Source organism: Triplophysa dalaica, chromosome 14, assembly GCF_015846415.1.
Source record: "Triplophysa dalaica isolate WHDGS20190420 chromosome 14, ASM1584641v1, whole genome shotgun sequence".
Lineage (NCBI taxonomy): Eukaryota > Metazoa > Chordata > Actinopteri > Cypriniformes > Nemacheilidae > Triplophysa > Triplophysa dalaica.
In genome coordinates, this window is record NC_079555.1 from 646,728 (window position 1) to 673,136 (window position 26,409).

General features: G+C 39.2%; 1 protein-coding gene across 7 annotated transcripts in view; it reads right to left on the bottom strand.

Annotated features, from left to right (window-relative positions):
* The window catches only part of celf6 (CUGBP Elav-like family member 6), a 48,533-nt gene extending 25,880 nt beyond the window's left edge, over positions 1 to 22,653 (bottom strand). For all 7 annotated transcript variants that reach the window (XM_056765856.1, XM_056765855.1, XM_056765858.1 and 4 more), the window contains exons 1-2: positions 22,233 to 22,653; positions 20,292 to 20,374 (exon numbers count right to left, since the gene is read on the bottom strand). In XM_056765856.1, the coding sequence (XP_056621834.1) occupies positions 20,292 to 20,374; positions 22,233 to 22,458 (309 nt within the window). In that variant the 5' untranslated portion in view covers positions 22,459 to 22,653. The remainder of the gene's footprint in view (positions 1 to 20,291; positions 20,375 to 22,232) is intronic.
* Between the last annotated feature and the right edge of the window lie 3,756 nt (positions 22,654 to 26,409).

Below are 26,409 nucleotides of genomic sequence, written 5' to 3' on the forward strand. Positions count from 1 at the left end.
GTTGGCACGGTCCGTGTCTTTAAATCTCACTACAGTTACTGTTAGAAGTTGTAATGACGTGTGGTTCTAGGTTTGAAGTGTGATGTTTTGGAGCAGATGAAACATCATCAGCATCGCTCAAGGATCAGTCCTGAATAAAACAACAACAGCGCTGTTGAGTCAAACACCAGACGAGGTGAGATGAGATGAGACAAAAGCTCTCAGGCACATGTATGATCATCACCATTATTTTGCTCAACATTTTTAACTCACGTTTAATAAACACCATTATTTAGTTTGTAATGTCACTTCAGCATGTTTATTAGGCCTTTACTTTACAGCTAATGAATGTGTTATAATCTGCTGCCTTTAAACATATTCAACAGCATATTTCAATCATCTAAACACTCACAATTTTTTATAAATCATTATGTAGTGGAGTAGGCGGGGCGAGACCGTGGAAATCTCCAATCATTAAGAGAACATATATAAGAGCATATAAGAGAACGAGCGACCGGACCGTCGAAGAGAGAGGACCGGCCCGAACATGTTTATGTTTGTATTTATGTTGTATTCGCCGGCCGTCGACCGTGAGGGGCAGCCGGCTGTCTTTTTACTTTTGATTATGTTTGATTAAATGTTTAAATGTTTGCCGGTTCCCGTCTTCTTCCTTCCCTACTATGAATCGCTACACATTACTATAGGTCAACCTTCATGTTTGTCTGTGGGATTTGAAAAAAATGTATTGAAATGCAGTGAAGTAATGTAAAGTGGCACTTCAAAAAATATGAGTTTTGCAATGATTTTCTGACCTTCTCGGGAGTTTTGTTCTTGCTTTAAAAACATAATTATCACAACGATTATGCTCAGTTAATTGTGGGAAACATTAATCACTATCACGATTAAAATACAATTAGTTGTGCAGCCCTAGGCCTGAAAACACTGACTGAAAGCCACGCGTGTGTGTGTGTGTAAGTGTATGTGTGTGTAAGTGTATGTGTGTGTATGTGTTTGTGAGAGTTTCAGAATCCTGACTTCCAACTATTAATAGAGCCAAACGCACATAATATAGCAGACAGTTTGTTAACAATTCATCTACTTTATAAACTAACGGCAGTGCTCAGATCAGAAGGAATTGTTGAGAAGTGATAAAGTTCTTTGAGTCGTTTTCAGATGTTGGAGATACACAGCACCTGATTTTCCACCCCGTCTAGAACCAGCGGAAGAACAACATAAAGAATTCAAGTGATAAAGGAAGAGAGAAAAAGGCATTTGTTTAGAAAGCTGAGTGAGGCTGCGAAACAAGTAGGTTTCTATGTAAATGTATGCTAATTTAAGCGAACATTGTGATGACAGCGCTGGAGGCTGAGATGATTGGCAGTTACAGGTGTGAGCGGACGAGGAAACGAGCATCAGCTGTGAAACATGCAATGAAACCTCGACCCTCAGCGCCTGCAGAACTGAGACACACGTGCATCACAACCAAGAACGATCCATTCACAGCAGAGGAGTCTGGTGTGAGGAATGAAAGATCAATGGACACGGACCCATTTCACTTCATTGTGTGACATGCTGTTTATCTGAACTGCTTCATACTGAACTAACAGAAACTCATGAAACTGCACAACAGTCCACAGAAAGAGGGAACATTTTACACAAAAAGAACAGTTGTGTTGTGTTGATCAGATTCTGCTTCTGGAAGTCTTGCAGCCTTTGAACCGAGACAAAACAGAATCGCTCAACATCACAAAGATAAGCTACATAATACATATGATATACATCCATATTTAACACAAGAGGAAATAAATGATGTATATGTTATTAAAGAACACAGCTTGTCTCTCTGAACAGATGGACAGATTTACTTTTTTATCAGAATTATTTGTTATTTATAATAATAAATAATAGATCATATTTTATAATAAAAATATTAATTTTATCTAAAGTATCATCACTCTCTGCAACAAATGTGCAGATATTTTGTGTAATGTAAATGAAGCCACAGAGTGTGTGTGTGTGTTAGTGTGTGTGCACCTGTGCCTGCCAGTCTCTCTCTCTGTGTGTGTGTGTGTGTGTTGGTGTGTGTCTTTGTGTTGGTGTGTGTCTTGTGTTGTATCTGCGTCGTTTCCTCTTTCTGTCAGTGTTGTACATCTGTAAGTGCATGTAGCAGTAAATCAAATCCACTATCACACACACACAGAATGAATAAAACATGTCGAGGTCAGTGAGGCGAGTGATGAAATGAGCTGTTACAACACTATCTGAGTAAAGAGATAAACACACACACGTGTGCTTGTTTGTCGGTCAGTCTGATTATTGTGTCTGATGTTCAGAAGACGTAACACACCTGAAAAGCTCAGAGAATCACTATAGACCGTATCTCTGCATCACATTAGCACCCAATCAAACCTCCTTTTCAACCTGACTCTCAGTGTGCTGTACATCATCTCCTATTAGAGACACAGTTTTATAGCAGCACCAATAATAATATAAAAATAATAAAAAATATTTTAATCGTTAATGAATGAACTATTCTATCCAGAAACAATACATTTCATTGGTCCAACTGAAAAGTGACATCACAACCTCTGACGTGCAATCACAGACGTGCAGTTCTAAACAGAAGAACGCTTCTCATTCAATCATCACTTCATCGTCATAATATTCAGAATATATTAAATCATTGCAGTTTAAATGAGGTGAAATTGATGGAAAAATATCCATAAATAGAGAACAAAGTGTATGCATATTTTCTGTGAATATGAACAAATATACAGCCACGGAAAATACGAAGAAACCATCCCAAATATTAATTGAATCATCATTTCTAGATGTATTGTGGTCATTCCAGTCCATTTTGTGTTGAATTTCAATAAAAACCCACATAAAGTCATCAACAGCAATGTGAAAGACTGACATCAGGACAAACACGTGAAAACTGTGAGAAAAATCCAGGTTATCACATACAAATATTTGTGGACTTCTCCTAAACACATGTTTTCTTTGCAGTATTTGAGGTCTGAAAAAAAAATACAGAGCATCTTTTTTTTATTTTCACCTGTTTCTTCAGTTTTCAGCAAATAAATGCAATTAAACAATATTTTTATTAGAAAATTTGGTAGAAATATTGTTAGCAGTTCACAGAATGAAACAATAACAATACTTTTGTCTAAACACATACAGTACATATAACTAGTCAAATTAATATAATAGTGAATATAATTTTGCAACTAAAAATCTAAAATAAGCGGCTGTATAGACCCCTTTTTGGTTAGTAAACATTGTGACGTGTTTTCGTGGGTGGAGGCAGAAATATTCCTCTGGCCGTTTTGTTAACTAGCTAGCAAGATGATATTATAAACTCCTTATGTAGCCGACTCTGTGCTGATTTGTGTTGACCGCCTCCAGTTTTCCCCTTGTTTTGCCTCCAGCTAAGGCCGTGACGTAATCGTGACGTCGGCTCAAAAGGGGTCTATTAAGAGTGTGAGTTGGCACAAAACTTGTTTTTGATGACACATCCATAATAATTTTATAAAAGCAAAGAAAAACATTCAGAACTGTAAATGTCAAAAATAGTTAATTAGGAAAAGTGCATGTGGAGATCCAGACACAGTAGAAACGATTCCACATTATGGATTTATTCATGAAATCATGAGTTTAAAGAAGTAGTGAAGAGTGAGTGTTTTTTTGCATTACAGATGTGACTGTGTGCGTTCACGTGTGTGTGTGTGTGTGCTGGAGAAGTATTACAGCAGATTTCATCAGCTACTGCCTAACAACAGCCCCACTCTTCTGCCCGACAACCACATTCACATCCCTGCCCAACAACAGCCCCATACTCCTGCCCGACCTCCACCCGACAACCACGTCCCCGTCCGACAACCGCATACACATCCCCGCCCGACAACCGCATCCACATCCCCGCTCGACAACCACAACCACGTCCCGCCCGACAACCGCATCCACATCCCCGCCCGACAACCGCATCCACATCCCCGCCGACAACCGCATCCACATCCCCGCCCGACAACCGCATCCACATCCCCGCCGACAACCGCATCCACATCCTCACCCGACAACCCGTACTCCAGCCTACCAACAAACTGAGAAACTTTGTTTAATCTTTCATACAAATGAGCAATTGCAATAGTGATGGTTGATTGGTTTGGTAGTTTTATTAATGAAAGTTATAATGGAGTGATACTAAAAACCAGACAAATTTACCCTGATGATGACGGTTATGATCAGAAAACAAGCCCAGCAGACCTGCGTGACACACAGCTGAGCACAAGCACACTAATGTCTCAATCCAGACACACAGACAAATAATCTTGTGTTTCTCTCATCCTGAGCTTTCTGAAGCGTGCCATGTGCATTAGGATTACGGGTGAGCCGCAAACAAAGAGCAGAAAGAATAAATCAGACACAGATGAGAGGACATATTTTAGCCTGACACCTCGTGTGAGTTTATGGAGCAGGTGTGACGGACACTGACACCACACCACAGACATGATAGAACACTATCTAGGGCACCTCGAATCATCAAGGGTGAGAAATGACTGCATGCTTCATTTCAGACACTCCATTAGCTTTGAATAACCGAACACAGACAACCAGCATTTTCCCTACAAAATAAGAAATAGTATCATATCGTGATTCACCGTGATATTAGATGAGACGGAAAACATCAAAATATATCTCCTAAAACTATCTAAACCCACTCAGCTCACAGTGAGGGGTGGATTAAATGAAAAATATATTAATGATCCCAAAAATATTAATTGAAGTAATGATATAATAATTATAAATGTGTGGTGTCGTGACACGTTTTCACAGCTTCCCTCCGCTCCATGAGTGCTAAAGTTCACAGTTTGTGTCGAGGGTTTTACTACAGTTCTCACTTATTAACCGTACGATCTAAAAATAAAACAGTTCGTCTGAGGAACACATATCTACACGTTAAAGTAAAGAGTCGAGAAAAACTGAAGATCAACACCGTGACGTTCATCAGGAGAAGATCACAAACACACAAAGTAAGAAATAAAGAGGAAGGACAGCAAAACGATTCAAGAATTCTTATTATTTCTCATTTAAAAAGCAGGCGAACAAGACTACAAACTATACAAAATATTATTATTTATTAATAGAGTCGACATCTGTGACTTATCATATTGCTCTGGATCTTTCTTACTTAACTTTCATTAATAAGACAATGTTGATATTACTACTGATGTTAGACAAACACTTAATAATCATTTGTACATTAATATTATGTATTACGTCTCCTACATTATTCTACATTAGTCTACATTAAATACTATGTCATGTTCATTATTTACATGGTTTTGTTTTTCTAAGTGAAACTGTATGCAGCTTTGCTATAAATGCACAATTATTCCAATAAAACAACTTAAAATGGAAATCAATTCGCTTTTGATCTGATCAACATCTTTTTTTTCAACAAACAAAAAAAAAACATGCAATCTCTTCCACTTTCACAGATGTTAAACCAGACACTGATTAATGACTAATTCAACGAAAGGATTTACAGAACAAACAAGCAGAACATCAATAAAAATGAAGACCTGATTGTGAAATTGCACACATCTAAAAGACATTTGTGTCAAGCAGGTGAAAGTGACAGATCGAGGAATCATTTTGTCCTCCAGCACGAGCATCAAATGTTCAGATCTGATTAATCAGAAACAAGTTCCTACTTTTGTTTATGGAGTGTCCAACAACAAGTCTACATACATACACACATACAAAACACTTTTATTTTCTTATAATAGTCAGTTATTGTTCAGTCACTTCTTGAGTGACTCTCAAATGATTCGTTTGGGGATTCATCCGTATAATCCCCTCCTTTCTGTCAGCATACTCTGATCTGATTGGTCAGATGGATTAGTCTGCTGTGATTGGTCTACCGCGTGCAGTGTCACAAATGGAACGTAGGTGGTCATTACACCAAATGACGCAAATCTGATCCGCAACTGAAACTAGAACGACAGACGCGTGATTCAGAGTCGACTCCTTTGTTCTCAAGCCAATAACTTTTTTATTCGTTCACTTTCGGCTTTTCAACTTGGTGGACTGCTTACATTCACACACAGCAACATTACACACCGCATCAAAAGTGTGAGTTTTAAGGACATTGTAATAGTTACTCTTTAATGAGTGAACATCTCAACAGCTCAGATCCACAGATTGCTACTGTCAACACACACTCTTCACCTTCTGTGACACACAACCATGAGACATTAAAACCACACACACACAGCTTCATATTTTCACACAGCTTCACATTTTTAACACACACAATTTAATGGAATGTCTTGACCATTTTTTTGCCTTCATTTGGTTCATTTTAGATCTGACAGAAAGTGACAATAACAAACACAGTCAGATAGTATAAATAATCTAGAAGAATATATACACATATACTATATATATAACATACATTCATTTAGATTAAGACAAATCTGAAAAAAATTTGAGAAAAAGTTCTGACTTTTGATCTATTGTGAACCGTATCTTTTCCACCGTGAGAGCGTTAAAAAGGTGCAAAACTCATTTGTGATGATGATGGGGAACTGCAGCCTTCTTCCAAGTCAAAAGAATAATTCACCTGGACAGTAAAGTTACAAACAAGCTACAGAACAAGACTGAACTTCACAGCAGACAGCAGCGTCTCGTTGAGCTTCTAGAAAAAGAACATTTCAGAAGTTTTTCTTCCTCTCAGTTCCATTCGCTCACACTTTTACATTAAGAACTTCTATATGGAGATATTTGTAATTGTAATGGATGTCTCTCTCTCAATTCAATAACAAGTTTATTGGCATGACCGTACAATACTATGATATTGCCAAAGTACTGAACATATAACAAAACAACATGAAATAAAATAATGTGCTTATTAAAAAATCAAATATAGAATGAAACATAAAACTAATTGTTTTTACTTACTCTCTCTCTCTCTCTCTCTCTCTCTCTCTCTCTGTCTTAATTGAAAACCGAAGAAGGCAAAATAGAGTTTAGGGATTTAACAGACAAACTCATTTTCCTATCGTTCACCTGTCGTTCAGCAAAGAGTTGACAAGTAATTCAGACATTCGCCTGTCGAGAGGCGTGAGGTGCCTGTGATCTCGGGTTAGGATGGAGAATATGAATGATCTGTTTATATGCTCAGAGGCTTTCAGGCGGTCTTACTTCCCTCCGCCTAAACACAACCCAAAATAGACAAACACTGTACACAGACGTGCTACACTGTTGTGTGACATTGTGTTTCAGCTCTGATGGCTGAAAGATTCTATACACATTTATACACCTCAGTAAAGACAGAGAGACCAAAGACACTGAAGAGGAGAGACAGAGAGACCAAAGACACTTCTAAAGTTCAACGGCAGGAAACAGAAAGAACTGTAGAAGAGAAAAAGCAGCTAATTATCAGAAAGCAGCAGGTGTTGATCGCCCGGCAGGAGGGGACGGGTGGAGCTCAAGCTTCTTCAAGAGCACAGGAGTTACTATAGCAACTGCCTGGCACAGTGCGTCTCCAGGGAAACGGAAATGTCACAGCTCCAACGGGAGAGGGAGTGAGATTACAGGTAGATGGATGCATGAGGTGTTATCTGTGAGACGTGACTGTCATTTCATCACTCAGATGCAATATAATCTAATTAATCTACCAACATTCACCATTCCATCCTCTCTCTCTCTCTCTGTCTCTCTTTCTATCTCTCTCCCACTCTCTCTCTCTCTCTCTCTCTCTCTCTCTCTATCTCTCTCTCAATTGCAATTTGATTTCAGTGTAAGTGTGCTTTATTGGCAAAACAAACAGTACATTCGTATTGCCATAGCATTAATAAAATGCTTAATAAAATAAAATAAAAGAATATATATTGAATATTCATATATTCAACTGATGTGCGATAAATGACAAATAAATGACAATTTGATCTCACATATAAAGTTTATAGCTGGTGTCTCTCTCTCTCTCTCTCTCTCTCTCTGATGTCATTAGTGTCTTGTGCCCGGCAGAAACTCATTAACCCAAATGACTCCAGATTGCTCATTTATTATGTCTGTATTTCTAAGCACAATCATCCGCAGGGCTGCAAACAATCAGACACGTTCACAGCAGACAAATATTGGTTATTTTTCACAGCAGCTGTCGACTGATCTACAACACGAGACACCCTGATCCCTGGCAGCCATTCTCTTGATTTAAATGGGATTTTTCTTACTAATTTCACCCGTCTGCCTTCAACCATGTATTAAAAATAACCTGTTATGATGAAAGTAAAGAGACAACGGCCAACATGAAAATCATCAGAGAGAAAGTGAGACTCTGAGGTGCATGAGTGGTTTCTCTCTTTCATCACTGTTGTCTTCATCATCTGTGTGATTAAACCAGCATCACTCGTTCTCATCAACACACAGACTCGCTGAGAATGACCTTACAGAATATAAGCACACACATATCAACACAACATGTGTATCACTGAAATCAACTAGACAACATGAGAACGACATCTGTGTGTGTACAGTATATTCAGCAAAAGAGATTTTATATTTCATATAAAAAATAAAAATAAATCATTTACAGTCAGTCATACAGACAAGCAGACGGTGAGGTGTGTGTGCCGGCCGATGACAGACACTGATGTGTTTCTCAGGAGGAATCAGAGACCCTGCAGGAATAAACCAAAAAGAAGAGAAATATCCCACCATCTCTCTCTCTCTCTCTCTCTCTCTCTCTCTCTCTCTCTCTCTCTATCTACCTCTCTCTCTCTCTCTCTCTCTCTGTCTCTCTCTCTCTCTCTCTCTCTCTCTCTCTCTCTATCTCTCTCTACATCTCTCTCTCTCTCTCTCTCTCTCTCTCTCTCTCTGTCTCTATCTCTCTATCTACCTCTCTCTCACTCTCTCTCTCTCTGTCTCTCTCTCTCTCTCTCTCTCTCTCTCTCTCTCTCTCTCTCTCTCTCCATCTCTCTCTACATCTCTCTCTCTCTCTCTCTCTCTCTCTCTCTCTCTCTCTCTCTCTCTCTCTGTCTCTATCTCTCTATCTACCTCTCTCTCTCTCTCTCTCTCTCTCTGTCTCTCTCTCTCTCTCTCTCTCTCTCTATCTCTCTCTACATCTCTCTCTCTCTCTCTCTCTGTCTCTATCTCTCTATCTACCTCTCTCTCTCTCTCTCCCTCTCTGTCTCTCTCTCTCTCTCTATCTCTCTCTACATCTCTCTCTCTCTCTCTCTCTCTCTCTCTCTCTCTGTCTCTCTATCTATCTATCTATCTATCTATCTATCTCTCTCTCTCTCTCTCTCTCTCTCTCTCTCTAACTCTCTGTCTCTATCTCTCTATCTACCTCTCTCTCTCTCTCTCTCTCTCTCTCTCTATCTCTCTCTCTCTCTCTCTCTCTCTCTCTCTATCTATCTCACTCTCTCTCTCTCTCTCTCTCTCTCTCTCTCTCTATCTATCTATCTATCTATCTATCTATCTATCTCTCTCTCTCTCTCTCTCTCTCTCTCTCTCTCTCTAACTCTCTGTCTCTATCTCTCTATCTACCTCTCTCTCTCTCTCTCTCTCTCTCTCTCTATCTATCTCTCTCTACCTCTCTCTCCCTCCCTCTCTTTCTTTCTAACTATCTCTCTAGTATAATGGTGTGTTTCTGTATGTCTGTGTGAGGTGTAACAGGCGTCAAGAGGCCGTTTGATCATTAAAACGCTTCATTAGTCTCTTAATATGCGAGGGAGTTTCAGCCAAAGGCTTCAACGTGTCTCCTGATACAAGTGTGTTAAAGCTGCTCAAATCCACATGAAGACACACAATGCCACACTGTAAAAATGTGTCTGACATACATACACCCCCTCATCATATATAAAAGAACACTTTATAACCTACTGATTAACACATTGTTCACTTTACAAACTTTACAAAGAGTTATATTTGAGTTTATATTCACATCTCTGACTCTGGTGTCTGAGACAATGAAAATGTATGTGACCTATTATTAAGAGCGTATCTAAGAGTTAAAGTGTACCTAAAGATAAACCTTGACATTGGTGAGCGGGTAACTTCTGATGATGTCATCCCTCCTCTCCTCGAACTCTCCTAAACTTTCACTATGATGAGATTTAAAAGCGCAAAACGTTCACATTCTGTTCTCCACATAAACGTTTTTGTGCCGCTTCAATTAACATTCTGACGTGAAATCATTCTTAAAGTCTCCTATGGTTCCATGTGACATTTTCTTCACAGTCTGATGTTGTTTTGTCATTTTGTTTTGAGTGTGTGCTCAATAAAGAAAGGAATGAATAAAAATGACCCAATTTCCTCCCGTTTGTCTCGCCCCACCTGTCATGTCTCTATTCCCCACCAGTGTACCCGGCCCACACTGTGAGAAACACTGATGTAGCCTAACTGCTGGAGTAAATCAATACTGACCTGAAATAGAAAGAAATCTTCTGGAAATCAAACTGAACTGAACTAGAATAATTATAAGCCACAATAGAAACCACGGTTCACCATGGAGCCCAGTGAACACAAAACTTCAGACTTATGTACCGGCCTGATCCCTGTGCTCTGCGATCGAACGTCTTGTGGTGACGTCCCACAAAGGGAAACAATCACTCTCACGCAGTTTCTTCGGATGTGTTTCATGACTCAGGAACGATCTCTCTCTTGACACAAGATCAGCAGATTCTCTACATGTCTTTAATAATCTGCTAATAACACATCTCTACCGTCAACATCTGACCCATTAGTACGTCTTCTACTTCTTTTCTACTTTCCTACCCCTCCCAAAAATAAAATAAAAAAGGACATTCTTATCTTCGTATACTGTGGTAGGCTAAACTAACTGAGACCAGTTTTACTGCACCTATGCATTGTTGTTCTTTTGTTGCACAAATTGCAAAACACAAACAGAACACAACAACTTTATCCACTACTGCCCAAGTCGTCATTGTTGAAGGATTATGAACATGATGACTGAAACTATTGATGATGTTTAATGTTTAATAAAGTTCAACCAGAGTCATGTACTCATATCTGTGTGTGTGTGTGTGTGCGCGCATCTGGACCCACAGATCACACACAGATCAAACACACTCTGATTTCAGTGTGTGTTTGTGTGTGTGTGTGTCCGCGCTCTTGTTTCATCGAGTTATTCTGCTGTGATCCTCGGAAAGAAAATGAAAACATCTCTTCCACAAATTTCTGTCACTGCCTGAGCAGAATTCATTTTGTTTAAGGTAATGTAATATTCTCTCTCTCTCTCTCTCTCTCTCTCTCTCTCTCTGGTGTCTTGGTTTATGAGGATATCAAAGCTTCAGGTACACTGAGCTTTGTTCTGTTTCACGAGATGTTTCATCTATAATAATAAGCAAAGTACACGGCAATTACACCAGCCGTTTCCATGGTAACCAGACGAGGCTTCGCTTCAACTAATCAAATCGCACAGAGGATCAGACATTAACGCAAACACGTATTGAGTTCTTTAGCACAAAACACAAGCTGTGAGAATGAATGTGTTAATCATTATTTCTGTAACGTCTGAAAAGCAGTGAAACAGGTTATTCCATGAGGAGATTTAATCTCTATGATATTCTGCTTTTACTCTTTATCATTCATAGCATTAAACAGCATTACATTACTGTGTCAACTTCATGACTGTATACAGAATGAGTGATTGACATGAACCTCACTGACCCCACTGAACGTCAGACAAGAAAGCCATGATGTCATTATGAAGAAATGATGGCTGATGCATTAAAGACGAACGCTTGAAGTATCTTATAGTGCATTCAATCTACGGTCAATCTCTTAAAACCAGGCAACATTGAGAGCAAACGTTTGATCATTTGGACACGACAGTGTTGTGATCTCAGAGGTTTATACACGCGTGCTCTCCTCCGTGCTTTTGAGCATTAGAATCTCGTCGCTCGTGTTTATTCTTCACTCCTGAGAACAAAAACAAACATCTCCATCTGCTCTCCTGCCGTCCTGCTGAGAGACCGTTACAGTCCGCCTCTAAAACACACGCAGGACGTTTAGACGACTCCCTCACGCTGCGCCCGCAACACCAAACCTCTTCACCGCTTTTTACGTCAACACACACACCAGACGAGAGAGAATCATCATGGTGTTTAGAGATGACGTACACAGCTGGAATAGGTTTTAGTAGTCGATGCTTTGGCTCAACCGTGGATCACGTGATTCTTAAAGGGACAGTTCGCCCTAAAAAGAAAATTCTGTCATCATTTACTCACCCTCAGGTCGTTTCGAACCTGTAAACATGTATATGTTCTGTTGAACACCGAGAAAGATATTTGGGAGAATGTAAGCAATATTTAGTTCTGGGACATTGTTGACTACCATAGTAGGAAAGAAATATTTGAAAAAGAATTTAGGAAAAGAAACAGTTCTGGGGCACCTTTGACTACCATTGAATCTGTCCTACTATGGTAGTCAATGGTGGCCCAGATGAAAGCATTCTTCCAAATATATTTCTCTGTGTTCATCACAACAAATACATTTGAATAAAAATAAATTAATAAATGATTATATAAAAAATAAAATACATTTACATTTTTTGGAGAACTGTCCCTTTAATTTGCTCCATATAAAATTCCCCCTGGCGTGTTTAGTACAAATTGATTTCATTACACTGTGATCTGATTGAACTACTCGACTGGTAAAGTGAGCAGTCACGCATGTACTTCAGTGCGATGGTTAGAATCTATACCTCTGCACACGTGTGTGTGTTTGCGCAGGCGTTTGGTGCGGACAGATGCTGTCTGACCCGGAGAGACGGAGTCCTCACTCAGAGGGAGATTTCTCCAGGTCTCATTAAGGATCCATTAGTGAGACAGCTCATTAAAACACATGCGCTGAGAGCTGATAGCAGCGGATGGGACGGTGAACTTTATCCACAATGCAATGCCAAGGAAGCGTGTCTTTCATATTCAGACTGGCGAATGCTGCTAAAAAAATTAAGAATGATCTTAATATGAAATCAAACATCCAACTTTTCCAAAATCAAAGCCAGATGTGTTCTTACATACATAACTCTGTCTATTTCTTCCTCCTCTCGTCCTCTTTCTCAAAGAAGATCATTTGACAGCCGTGAGATGATTGATTGACAGCTCTTTGCACACGTCTGCCGGTCAGCGGCCTGAGGTGTAATGGGCGAGCTGTGATTGGCTGTCAGATTGATGGGCAGACAGATGCACCTTTGAGGGCCTTCAGAGCGGCCGTCGCCGCCCCCTGGGAGAGTGAAACGGAGCGTTTCTCTTCAGTGAAGGTTGCAGGACTCTGATTAGTCTCGCAAAGCACACCACCAGACAGGCTGCAGGACACCTCACCTGCTGTCTGACAGCGGTTAATGCGGACCGCCGCTCAAATGCCGAAGCTCATGACTGTGGTGACATCCGGCCGCTTCACGTTTGACTCCGCTGTCAAAATATGACGTGTGCTCAGACTGAAACAAGGTTTGCCCTCTACAGACGCATGTCACATTTACATTTACATTTAGTCATTTAGCAGACGCTTTTATCCAAAGCGACTTACAAGTGGGGTAGGTAATGGAAGCAATTAGGACAGCATAAGTACAACAAAAGCATAAGTGCAATTAAAATGAAGACTAGTCTCATATAGCCTAACACAGTATACGTAACCATTCACTCATTCATACATTTTTTTTTTTTTTTTTTTTTTTTTTTTTTTTTTTTTTTTTAGTTGAGTAGAGAAGAAAAAGAGTAGAGAAGAAAAGAGTGGAGAAGAAAAGAGTCAGAACAGATCAGTCAGATGTTGGCGGAAGAGATGTGTTTTCAGGCGTTTCTTAAAGATGGCTACAGAATCTGCAGATCTTGTAGCAGCGGGCAGATCATTCCACATAGGTGGAACAGAACCGGAGAAGGTGCGCGAGAGAGATTTTTTACCTTTATGGGATGGCACCACAAGACGTCGTTCGTTTGCAGAGCGTAGGGATCTGGTGGGTACATATGTCTGCATTAGCGATTTAAGATAAGGTGGTGCCGAACCAGTAGTGGTCTTGTAGGCCAGGAGCAGAGTCTTGAATTTGATGCGAGCGACTACGGGAAGCCAATGTAGCTTAATGAGTAGAGGAGTGACGTGTGCTCTCTTTGGTTCATTAAAGATAACTCTTGCCGCAGCATTCTGGATCATCTGTAGAGGTTTGGTTGTGCAAGCTGGAAGTCCTCCCAGTAGTGCATTGCAGTAGTCCAGTCTGGCCAGGACAAGAGCCTGGACAAGGATCTGTGTAGCATGCTCTGATAGGAAGGGTCTAATTTTTCTGATATTGTAGAGGATGAATCTACAGGACCGGGCGGTGTTGGCAACTTGATCTGTGAAGTTGAGCTGATCATCGATTACCACTCCCAGGTTTCTTGCTTTTCTGGAAGGTGTGATGGTTGATGAGCCCAGTTGAATGGAAAGGTTGTGATGAGTCTTCGTGTCAGCCGGGATTACAAGCAGTTCTGTTTTTGGAAGGTTCAGCTGCAGGTGATGGGCGTTCATCCAGAGCGAGATGTCGGCTAGGCAAGCTGAGATGCGTGCAGAGACAGTCGGATCGTCAGGGCGAAAAGACATGTAGAGTTGTGTATCATCCGCATAGCAGTGATAGGAAAAGCCATGTTTCCTAATGACAGAGCCAAGGGATGTCATGTATACAGAGAATAGCAACGGACCAAGCACTGAGCCCTGAGGCACACCTGTGTCGAGATGATGTGACTCCGACACCTCACCTCTCCAAGATACTCTAAAGGACCTACCCGAGAGGTAAGACCTGAACCATTGTAGCACCATTCCAGAGACCCCCATCGCCTTGAGGGTGGACAGGAGGATGTGATGGTCAACGCCCGTCTCCCGAGTTTGAGTCTTCTTCACTGATTTTGGATTCGGGCTGATGTGACTTCGTCCGTCTGCACTGACCGCCGTCTCGCTGTGACAAATAAAACACCTGAGAGAGAGCGGTCTGCACGCACTTATATTGTCGACATAATCGAGGTTCAATTGAAATGCGAGATACGACTGAACACTGACTACACACACAACATTTGATGACCTTGAGTAAGAGGAGGATCTATATTACCTCAACGTTGTCATTAAAATTTGACTTTCAATTGTATACAAAACGACTTTCTTCATATCTGATGTAACAAACGTGACAACTGATATAAATCCATCATTAAAAATGCCCAAGAGTTCTGCCAACATGAGACTCGTGTGCCAAACGGACTCTTACACTCGACTGAATCCTTTTGATTTCTGAATCACGTCACATCTGCTGTTATTCATTTTCTTCGGTCTTCGTACACTTAACTTCTCTCTAGCCGCACATTTAAAAAGGACTCCAAGGAGACGTTTGAAAGCTCTTAAATGATGCTATGATGATGGAAGTGCACACATAAGAGAGGTGATAATGAGATGTTGGACCATAGATCACATAATGACAGAGAACCAGAGCTCCCGCCTCTGATAACAGACCTCTGATGAAAGACTGACAGACAAACACACGCTGCTCCAGATTCACAACACAACTGGAATCTGTCCGCCGGTGACAATGAGGAGGAAATATATTCACCAAACTAGCTCTTACATCGCAGAGGATAGCCACAACAGATCGAAAACACACGGGATGATTCTGTCATGATATTTCTTTGGGGATGACTTTTGACCTCGAAACTACAACTAAAGAAAAATGGAAAATGAGAACTGTGCTTATCTGCTATAAAAGGAATATATCTGTCAAGGTATAATAAATCTTCATTCATATGCTTCTAAATGTAAACGTTGTTAAAGGTTTGGCTTCAGGCTCATGGGATTTCTCAGTGTGGGGTTTGGTCACAGGTGGCAGACGTTATTGATGAAACACTACATTTACATTCATGTATTAAAAGCTGAAAGACAGATTAATAACTGGTGTGAATACTGAGAGCTCTTACAGACACTCCAGCTGGACTTTTATTGTGTTATCTCTAGTCTAGATGATACTCTCTGAACCATTTTATTCATTTCCAAATACACAGAAACACTACCTTCCTCTCTCTCTCTCTCTCTCTCTCTCTCTCTCTCTCCCTCTCTCTCTCCCTCTCTCTCTCTCTATCTCTCCCTCTCACTCTCTCTCTCTCTGTCTTTGTGAAGTTATTTTCATTACAGTATCAACTTCCCAAATCAACTTTCCTTATTTCTGAGTCACTTTTGATTAAAGCAAAGTCAACAAAGAACATTGAAGATGACTCACATGTGCTCACAGGTTAGTTTACAACAGCTATACATAAATTACAGTTTTTCTCAATTGCTTAAACACATCACTTGACAATATGGCTCCTTTTCTCAAAACTCTAAACACAAATCCATAACTTCTCACCCAATTCCCTCAACATCCTATCTTCGAGTCAAACTGAAGCTCTCCACTCAAAACCATCAAACTTGCTGAAAAAACAAACTTTTCCCCAAACATGACACACAAGCCCTCAGAAACACACACTACAACATATTCTTGGGATTCAAGAGTTGAGTCATTTGACAGCTCAGTATATATCACAGTATACAACACAAGAGTGCAGATAGAGCACAATGCAACAATGAGATTAAGGAAAAAATGACACAACTGCTACTGCAAGTCATCTTAGATGAAAATCGATTCAAACCAAACAACAATATAAACTGGGTATGCAACACAATACAGAATATAATTTCATCAATACATATTCCTTAAAATAAAGATTTTTTGAAAGAAGTCGTCTAAATGGTTCTGCAAAAAATACAGAACATGTAAAAAAATGCTACAAATACAGTTTCTCTCGATTGCTTAAACACATTATGCCTCGTATTCTCAGAACAGTAAACACAATCCACAACATCTCACCCAATTCCCCAAACATCATATTTAAGGTCAACATGAAGCTCTCTTTAAAACCATTCAAACTTGCTGAAAACCCAAACTGTTCCCGCAGAAATCACTCACACTACAACACAGTCTTGGACACGGGTGAGATCTATTTCATATTTCACAAAACGGCGAACAAGGCCGGAAGTAGGGGAAAACTTTTTCCGGCCGCACTGATGAAATAGCCATTCATTCATTCAGCTTGTTTTCTCATATGGAAATTCATTTTCTTTACCTAAGAAAGCATATGTTGTTTGATTTACAGTTTTATCACTTGCTAACAAGCATTTACCGATACTTAAAGTACTCTTTCACAGTAACACACCTACATCACACAATTAGCTAAATAGTTAATTTTCTTGCCAAACCACATTTTGTTAAATAAATACAAATTCTTCTTTGCAAAATGCTCAAAATCAAAATACAGCAAACCGAGTCATTCGGTCAAAACATTTGCATTAGTTTTCTATCCAAAAGGAGCATAAGGTCAATTACAAAAAGGCATTAATGTCATCTCTCATTTGGACCTGTATAGAACATACAAATGAAAGTCTTTTTTTTTATAATTCAGTCAGCTGTAAAAAAAATGCTTCTATTGTGCTTTGAACTTGTCTTTTGTTTTTCTTTTCTGTATCACAATTACTCTGTTTGGATTCATTTCAGATAGGGGAGATTGAGGGCACAATGTTACACTTTTTGGTTTTAGCTCAATAACTCAAAGAATATTGGAGCTTGATTACGTAATTATATTTGTACACAAACAACATTCACATCTCTGCAAACCAAGTTTGTTTCTAGAACCTCCATTACAATACAATTACAGCAAAATTGACAGAAGTGCAAACGTTACCATTCAATTACAGCACAAGCGGGTGGGGTTCATAGTGATTTTTTTTTCAATAAACTAAAGGTGATTATTGTTTGTACATTTGTCTATATTAGATAGATATCTACACATCTATCATCCAGCCATCCCTCATCTAACCATCCTTCTACTATAGATCAATACGTATGGAAAGATATATGAGAAAATGATGCACAATTGTAAAAAAATGTCGATCACTCTCAATGATATTGTAATTTCAGTTTCAATATGGTGCTATGGTTTAGATGATAAAAGGTGATTTGATATGGTGACTTTCACACCCAACTGAGAAATCGAACAAAAAATACATATGATGAAAAAGTTGACTTTCATCATATGCCAAAACACTCTTTGTCCAATATTTCCATGAAAACACAAACTTTTAAATCTTTACAAAAGCTCACAGAAGACAACATAGTGAAGGAATCACAAAAAAGAAAGTGACTGCTGCAGTAAAAGCTGTGTCAGATATAGATTGGAATCAGCTTTAATTCAGTTATCACTAATCAGAAAATTCTTATCAGGTCTTTTACTGTAAGCTGATGTTCCAGAAGAAGAAGGTTTTTTAGGGGTTGGAACATTAGGTCTTCGTCAAAATGTGTTTAAGCATTTGTAAAAAAGAAAAAAAAAGATTGGGAATTTTGTTATGGGGTAGCTTCTGTGAAAAAAAAATTGAAGCATTTTAGAAACGTGTTAATCGACTGAGTATTGTGTGAAAAAAACATGAATTGTGTTAATGGTGTGGTCACAACAGACGGATGTTGTGCTACTTGTGTTTAGAGTTTTAAAAATGTGACTACAGATTGCTTAAAGGGATGAAAATTCAGATAACCTGCATGCTATTTGGAACTGACTATATATTTTTGACTAGACTTTATGTTGATACCCAATTAAATTCAACAAACTTGACGTTTTCTCTCAAAAGATTTAATCTGTTTTAAGCATGTTTGACATCATAAGGATGTCTTTATAGTGAAGGTCACGTGCTTTTAAATATGGAGACTACGAGGTCTGGGATGAGAAAACACACATGTGCAGAAGTGAGCATAAATAATGTGAATAAAGACGGTGGAGTGTGTTTGTGCTTGTGTTGCGTCTAGTCGTGTGTTGTTTCATTATTCTCACAGGTTTGTACAGCATCACAATGTTCTGGTTCTGTCTGCTGAAGGTCTGTGAGAGCTCCAAGCCACAAGGTACTGATTTTATATGACCGAAAAAAACACACCACCTTTACAATTCTGCAGCTGCACTTGTGTGTTTAGAAAATGTACATGCTCATTTAAAATAAAAGAAGGATTTATTTATAAAAACGTTGATGTGCAAAGAAAGAAAGAAAGAAAGAAGGAAAGAAGGAAAGAAAGAAAGAAAGAAAGAAAGAAGGAAGGAAAGAAAGCAAGAAAGAAAGAAAGAGAGAAAGAAAGAAAGAAAGAAAGAAAGAAAGAAGGAAAGAAAGAAAGAAAAAAAGAAAGAAAGAAGGAAGGAAAGAAAGAAAGAAAGCAAGAAGGAAAGAAAGAAAGAAAGAAAGAAAGAAGGAAAGAAAGAAAGAAAGAAGGAAAGAAGGAAAGAAGGAAAGGAGGAAAGAAGGAAAGAAGGAAAGAAGGAAAGAAATAAAGAAAGAAAGAAAGAAAGAAAGAAGGAAAGAAAGAAAGAAAGAAAGAAAGAAAGAAAGAAAGAAAGAAAGAAAGAAGGAAAGAAAGAAAGAAAGAAAGAAAGAAGGAAAGAAAGAAGGAAAGAAGGAAAGAAGGAAAGAAGGAAAGAAGGAAAGAAAGAAAGAAAGAAAGAAAGAAAGAAAGAAGGAAAGAAAGAATGAAAGAAAGAAAGAAAGAAAGAATGAAAGAAAGAAGGAAGGAAGGAAAGAAAGAAAGAAAGAAAGAAGGAAAGAAAGAAAGAAAGAAAGAAAGAAAGAGAGAAAGAAAGAAAGAAAGAAAGAAGGAAAGAAAGAAAAAAAGAAAGAAAGAAGGAATGAAAGAAAGCAAGAAAGAAGGAAAGAAAGAAAGAAAGAAGGAAAGAAAGAAAGAAAGAAAGAAAGAAAGAATGAAGGAAGGAAAGAAAGAAAGAAAGAAAGAAAGAAAGAAAGAAAGAAAGAAAGAAAGAAAGAAAGAAAGAATGAAGGAAGGAAAGAAAGAAAGAAAGAATGAAGGAAGGAAAGAAAGAAAGAAAGAAAGAAAGAAAGAAGGAAAGAAAGAAAGAAAGAAAAAAAAGAAAGAAGGAAAGAAAGAAAGAAAGAAAGAAAGAAGGAAGGAAGGAAAGAAAGAAAGAAAGAAAGAAAGAAAGAAAGGAAGAAAGAAAGAAAGAAAGAAAGAAGGAAAGAAAGCAAGAAAGAAAGAAGGAAAGAAAGAAAGAAAGAAAGAAAGAAAGAAAGAAAGAAAGAAAGAAAGAAAGAAAGAAAGAAAGAAAGAAGGAAAGAAAGAAAGAAAGAAAGAAAGAAAGAAAGAAAGAAAGAAGGAAGGAAGGAAGGAAGGAAGGAAGGAAGGAAGGAAGGAAGGAAGGAAAGAGTTACTGAGATAAGGAGTAAACAGAAGAGATATAGAGAATCTTTACCCCAGGCAGAGTCTTCTGTTCATGTAGAGCGTTCTGAGCCTTCAGCGCTGAGTCTCGGGCACAGTATGTGAGAAAGGCACATCCTAAAACACACACACACAGTAACAGTTAATGCCAACAGCAGCAATATTTAAAATCACATAAATTGGATGAACAGCAGAAAAACACCCCAAGCTTGCATTTTAAACACTTCTGCGAGACAATCGAGAGTACAAATGAATGTAAATATGCTTAAACATCAGAAGCAGGTGTGTTTTTGCTCGTGTGATGGACAGGTGAGCAGAGAGCAGGTGACCCAATCAGAGGCATTTCTGCAGACACAAGCAGAATCACACATCACCTCACTGCCACCATACCTCCTCGGAGACACACACACACACACACAACTACAGCCAGAGGGTCTGGAGAAGCCTTCAGAGAGGTACACTTCATCTCAATGAGTTTGGCTTCAGGGCCCATTTTTTTATTTGACATCAAATGGCAACAAAATCCAAACCCCACTTGGTTTATAATGTTGTAAATGTTTCAGAATTGTTATGGTCTCCAACTCATAAAGCTCATCTGTGTTATAACACCATATTGTTTAATAACATGAAGCCATATTTAATCTATTGTGTGTTGTCTCTGAGCCGTTTAAAAACCAAAGAAAACAATCCTCAGTGGGAAACATTCACTGGAGTATAAAGTGTGACACATGTTAAACTGTCTTTCTCTGTCAAGAGGACAAACATGTACACTAAAGACAGCTGCAGTTCAACAGTCAAACAGAGAACTTTCAGCAGGTTGAATGATGTGTTGCTGAAATGTAGAATGAGTCACTGTATGACATGGAGTGATCCTGAGAGACTCACGTAGACCGTCAATAATAACTGCCTGCTTTCCTTTACAGATCAACAGTGACACAGTTTGTATATTTAACAAGAGGTCAGTTATGATCATGATTCTCATACTGCCGTGTTGATCTACTGACAACCAACAGTACAAAACCTGCACAACTGCCATCACAGCATGAGAGAGCATCATCATTATTATTAGCCTGTACAATATATATAATAATCAAAACACATTTTACAATAAATCAAATATCAACCAGAAAAAATACATATTTTTAATAAGTCTTTATCATTATTATTATCAATTTAATTTGCCCAATAATTGAGTAAGTGCGTCTATGCGCGCGCGTAAGCATTTCTGTTATTAACTGTCATTATAAGCAAGTCCCATCTTTAATGTTTTAGTAGAGAGGAAAAAGCTCAAGAACACTTTAAATACAACTAAAGACCGAGAGAAAATATATAACATTAAATAGTTAAATAACAAAAAAATCGAACATTTACAGGTACAGGAGAAACGAAAGAGACAGAAGCTGCGATGAGAAGAAATGACGAAGAATCATTCATGAATATTCACTGAGAGCTCGTGCACACTCTGGTGTTTATCAAACATGCCTGTTTTACACACACACACTCACAAGCTACACATTCTTGGAAATAAAAGATCATCATGGAACATCATGTCAAAAATATTTTAAAACTAAACTACTTATAGAAGCTATATTTTGATGTGATCTGAGCTCTACAAATGACTTTTATCCGTGTAGCCGAATGTATTCCGGCTGATTCAATCACATTATTGTCTTCATATAACTTCATTTAGATTTGATTACGTTTCATTTGATCTTATATTTGAGCAACGCAATCTATTACTATCAATAAAGTGACATTTATCTCCAGAGAGCCGAATAAAGTATCAGGCTGTTTTATTTTTAAGAGTGTGTAAACGCAGTGACGTTTGGATGGATTGTGAAGCACGCACACGTGTGTTGATCCCAAACACACACACGCACACACAGGCACGCTCGCGCGCTCAGACTCGCAGAGACTCTCGAATCAAAGCCGTTTACGCCGAATGCACGGGAAATGAAAGTCCACACTCACTGACCTTTATGCATCCCGGTGAATCGGTCTTTGAGCACGGTGAGCTCGTAGATCTTGCCGAATTCCTCGAAGAGCGGCTTGAGGTCTTTCTCCTCGAGGTTGCGCGGGATCTGGCCGACGAAGAGCTTGATGGCGTCGTGATCTTTCATCGGGATCGCGCTGTTGAGTCCGTTCATTCTGCCGGAGCTGTCCGCGGTGCTGAAACCATTCTCCGCCGTGACCGTGGCCATATTTCTCCCTCCCGCGCGCTCTCTCTCCCGCTCTCTATCATCCACTCCCCCCCTCTCTCTGTCACACACCTGTACACTTCCCTCTCGATGTTATTTCTCCTCTCGGGCTCTCTTTCTTTTCTCCACTCGTGTGCGTGCGCCTCTGGATTCTTGCACTTTTCACGCTCGTCTCCGCGCGTGACTCCCTCTCTCCTCGTGTCAGCTGCCACTCTGGCTCGTGACGTCAACGCCGGGCTCTTCACTACACCCGCGTCTCATTTGCATAACAAACGCGGCACAGCCAATCACACGGCGAAGAGCTGAAAGAACCAGCGGGGGGCGGAGCTAGAATCCGAAGAGTTGTACGGTGCCGGAGAGGCTGAACGCACACGAAATATCACACAACACTTTTTCAAAAGCAACATGTTTGTGAGGTTTATAGAAAATGGCAACAGTAAATCCTTTTCGACATGAACAGAATGTCAGAAGATTTTTTCGCCACGTGAACGATTAAATTCACCTCGAGCTCAGTGCTGTGACCTCGAGAGACGATGATCTGAAGACAAGAGTTCTTACACTGACCACCTTTTCACCAGAAATACACGTGCTTGTAATAAAAGATATCTGTGATAGTGTATGCATGTGGCACAAATGAGATTCAGGGTCAACAAACATTTCAAGTAGTCTTGTCAACAATACACATTAGTTTAGAGCCGCCGTGTGTGATGCTAGTTATATTTTAAATCAAATGGTGAGACGCAATAAAATTGTTATTTGTCTTAATTCACATCATTGTCTGTCTTGTATTTAAAAACGACATGTCGCTGTCCGTGGTGCTGAAACTGAGGCTCACATTCCATCACAGGATGAGTTTCAGCACAGGCCTACTGATACAAACACACTAACATGACTGATGGAAACTGGTAAAGAGTCGGTCATGATTGAAAAGAAGGAAATGAGCACTATGGGGAGTGATTGTGAACTGATTTATATCGATTGTTTTCTGATAAATGCATGACCCGTGTGCGCTCGCGGTTCAACAGATGGATTCTCCGTGTCGACTCGATTGTTTCCTGATAATTATCACGTTTCATTTTCTTTCTTGCTTCATGCAGGAACACATCAGGAAGTGAAAGTCTCTTTTCTCCTGTACTTCTGCACAGCGTTTTCTGAGCAGATTTGGTGCGAAAACACAACTGGCCTCTTCGCATCAGAGGCTTTCGTTTGCATAAGGCCCGATTCACATTTCGCATCTAGAACCGCGCGGAAAACGCGAGCTGCATTGCGTTCTCCTTTTCTTCCAAAGCGCCTGTGCCTGGTTGCATAAAGCACCTTAAGTGTTAAGTGTGAGACTCACGGGGTGATTTCTCTTTACCAAAGACACTAGGAGAATAACTTCAGTAAACTTAAGGTATATTTAAGGGCACATTTAAGGAAAAATGACACTTAAGGTGCTTTATGCAACCGGGTCCTGGACTTTGCGCTCTCCTGGCGTCTGTCGTCGCTAAGCAACCATTGGCCACGACAGCCGTTGAGACGAGGGTGTAAAAACAAAGGATATATGGATGATATGCTCTGAAAATACCTTGCAATAACTCTGCTACTAGATTTAGTTATGCTGTGATCATCTGTGTCTCAATCTTCATTGATCTTGTATATATTGGCTGGTTGGTTCTTTTCACGTGACCCGCGGCTATCTGAAATTTTTATCTCGATGCGCGTCCCTCACTGTTTCCGTGCGTATTTATAATGAGGAATATGCGAAAAGACTCGAAATGTGAATCGGGCCTAAAAGTCGCTAAATTCGACAGCATGTTGTTTATTGGTCGCGTGGTTTTTGTACCAGGAGCTCCAGTAGGACAGCTGGGACGAGAACATCGCAAACGCAGTTACTGAAAGCAAGATGTTTTTTTACCGTCGCCAAAACAAATCTTTTTATGAATTTTTTCATCATGTTTACAGACAAACATCATCTGGAGACCCAATTCAGATTAAATCAGATTTTTAGATTGACTGTCCGCACTTTTAACTTTTGATGCCAGCACTGTATTAGATAAAAGGTTTTGAGCAATGCATAAGTAATTTTCAGTGTTTAGAAATAATATGACAAACACAATTAAAAAAGTCTGAATACTTTCAGAAAGCACTTTCACACACACACACACACACACACACACACACGCACGCACGCACGCACGCACGCACAAAATGACATCCGGTCTGTTTAGAGTCTGTCTGACTCTTATTGCTTCCAGCTGGGCAGAGGATGCAGTAAATGTCAGAGAATAAATACATAAAAAATAAACATGAGGGGTCACCCAGGAGTCATTCTGTTAGTGGCAAATAATGAATCCCAGAATCCTCTTCAGCTGAAACAGACCAAAACATCTCCCTGCATTCACATCTACTGTAGAAGAGGAAATAAAAGTGTACAACGAAAAGTATAAATGAGAGCTATATTAGATATAGACACACATTATAAAGTATGTTTGCCTACAGAAAACTCTTCTGTACAAAACACTGATAAATGTGGACAACATTCATTAGCAATTTAAACACATGCGATTTCTTGGAAAAGTGATTTATCCCATGGAAAGAGTTTAGAAAGAGTTCAGAAAGAGTTTATTGCCAAGTGTGCTTGGACACACAAGGAATTCGTCTTTCTGACAGAAGCTTCCAGTGCACATGTTAAAAAAGTGACAAGGCACAGGTAACAAAACGTTAAAAATAAATATCTGAGAGACACATTTGGTAAAGGGCACAAAATGGAAAAATACAGTTCCACACATACACACACAAATGGATTTAATCTGCATTGTTGCGTATTGTCACACTTCTACTGACGGAACACGAGCAGTTCTTTCTTCATTCATCAAATGATTCAAATGTTTCCCACAAACAGCAAGTGTGTGTTAATATAACTGAATGTGTGAGATTCAAAGTCTTTCATAGGCAATATGCTAAAGGTGAAATGTGTGTTTTATGAGACACCAGAATCACAAACAGAATTACAAAAATATTCAAAGTTTCACAAACACTGGAGTGAGAATAAACACACATTCATCTGTGCTTTGTTGACAGGTTTCCACATAGATTTATTTCTGACACAACCTGCACACAGCTATCAGCTCCTGGGCCTTAAATGCCTCACTTCTGCTGATGTCACATCTGATCAAAATCCAGAATTTCTTCATTCCATCGCTTCTCTTTTAAAGTTACCTTTCCCAGGTGACAAAAAATTTCCATGATGTACTTAAAGTGCTCTATTTTCACACACTAATGTGGTACTTCATATTAAAAAAATAATCTTTAGTACCTAAATGAATTAAATCCCCCCCAAAAGTGTTAAAAAGTGTACTCAACTGTGCTATTTTGAGACAAAATGAAAATCAACTAAAATTAGTTACCACTTGAACCCATGTTTCATATAATAGTGTGTTCAAGTTTACTTCAAGTACAACAAATAAAAACAGAGATAGTATGTTAAAAGCATATTTTCATATTCATTTAGACTCAAAATTATGGAAGTGCACATTTTCACCTTCACCTCTGACTTCTTACTGCAATTAAACAAGATGAAAGAAAAAATGGTGTGTATGCGGTGTGTGTGTGTGTGTTTACCCCTCTGATCATCTTCAGCTTTCAAAGCAGAACTGATGCAACAAATTCTACATTCAACAAATTCTGAAAAACAGAGAGAGTGAGCGAATTAGAGGAGAGAGAGAGAGATGGTTGTCCTTTTAAAGACTCAATCACACACAACTGAACTCAGTCCAGCGCTTCACACATTACATGTGCCGTCATAACAATGACATTAGTGTGTTTATACAGGGCTCGCTGTCGGCAAATGCATCAGACAACAAACAAACATCTGAACAAACAACAGCTCACACAGGCAGTCACAATAACAGTCAACAGACACCCCCCCGAAGAACCCATAAGAAGCCACTAAACCTTAAGATTAAAAACACA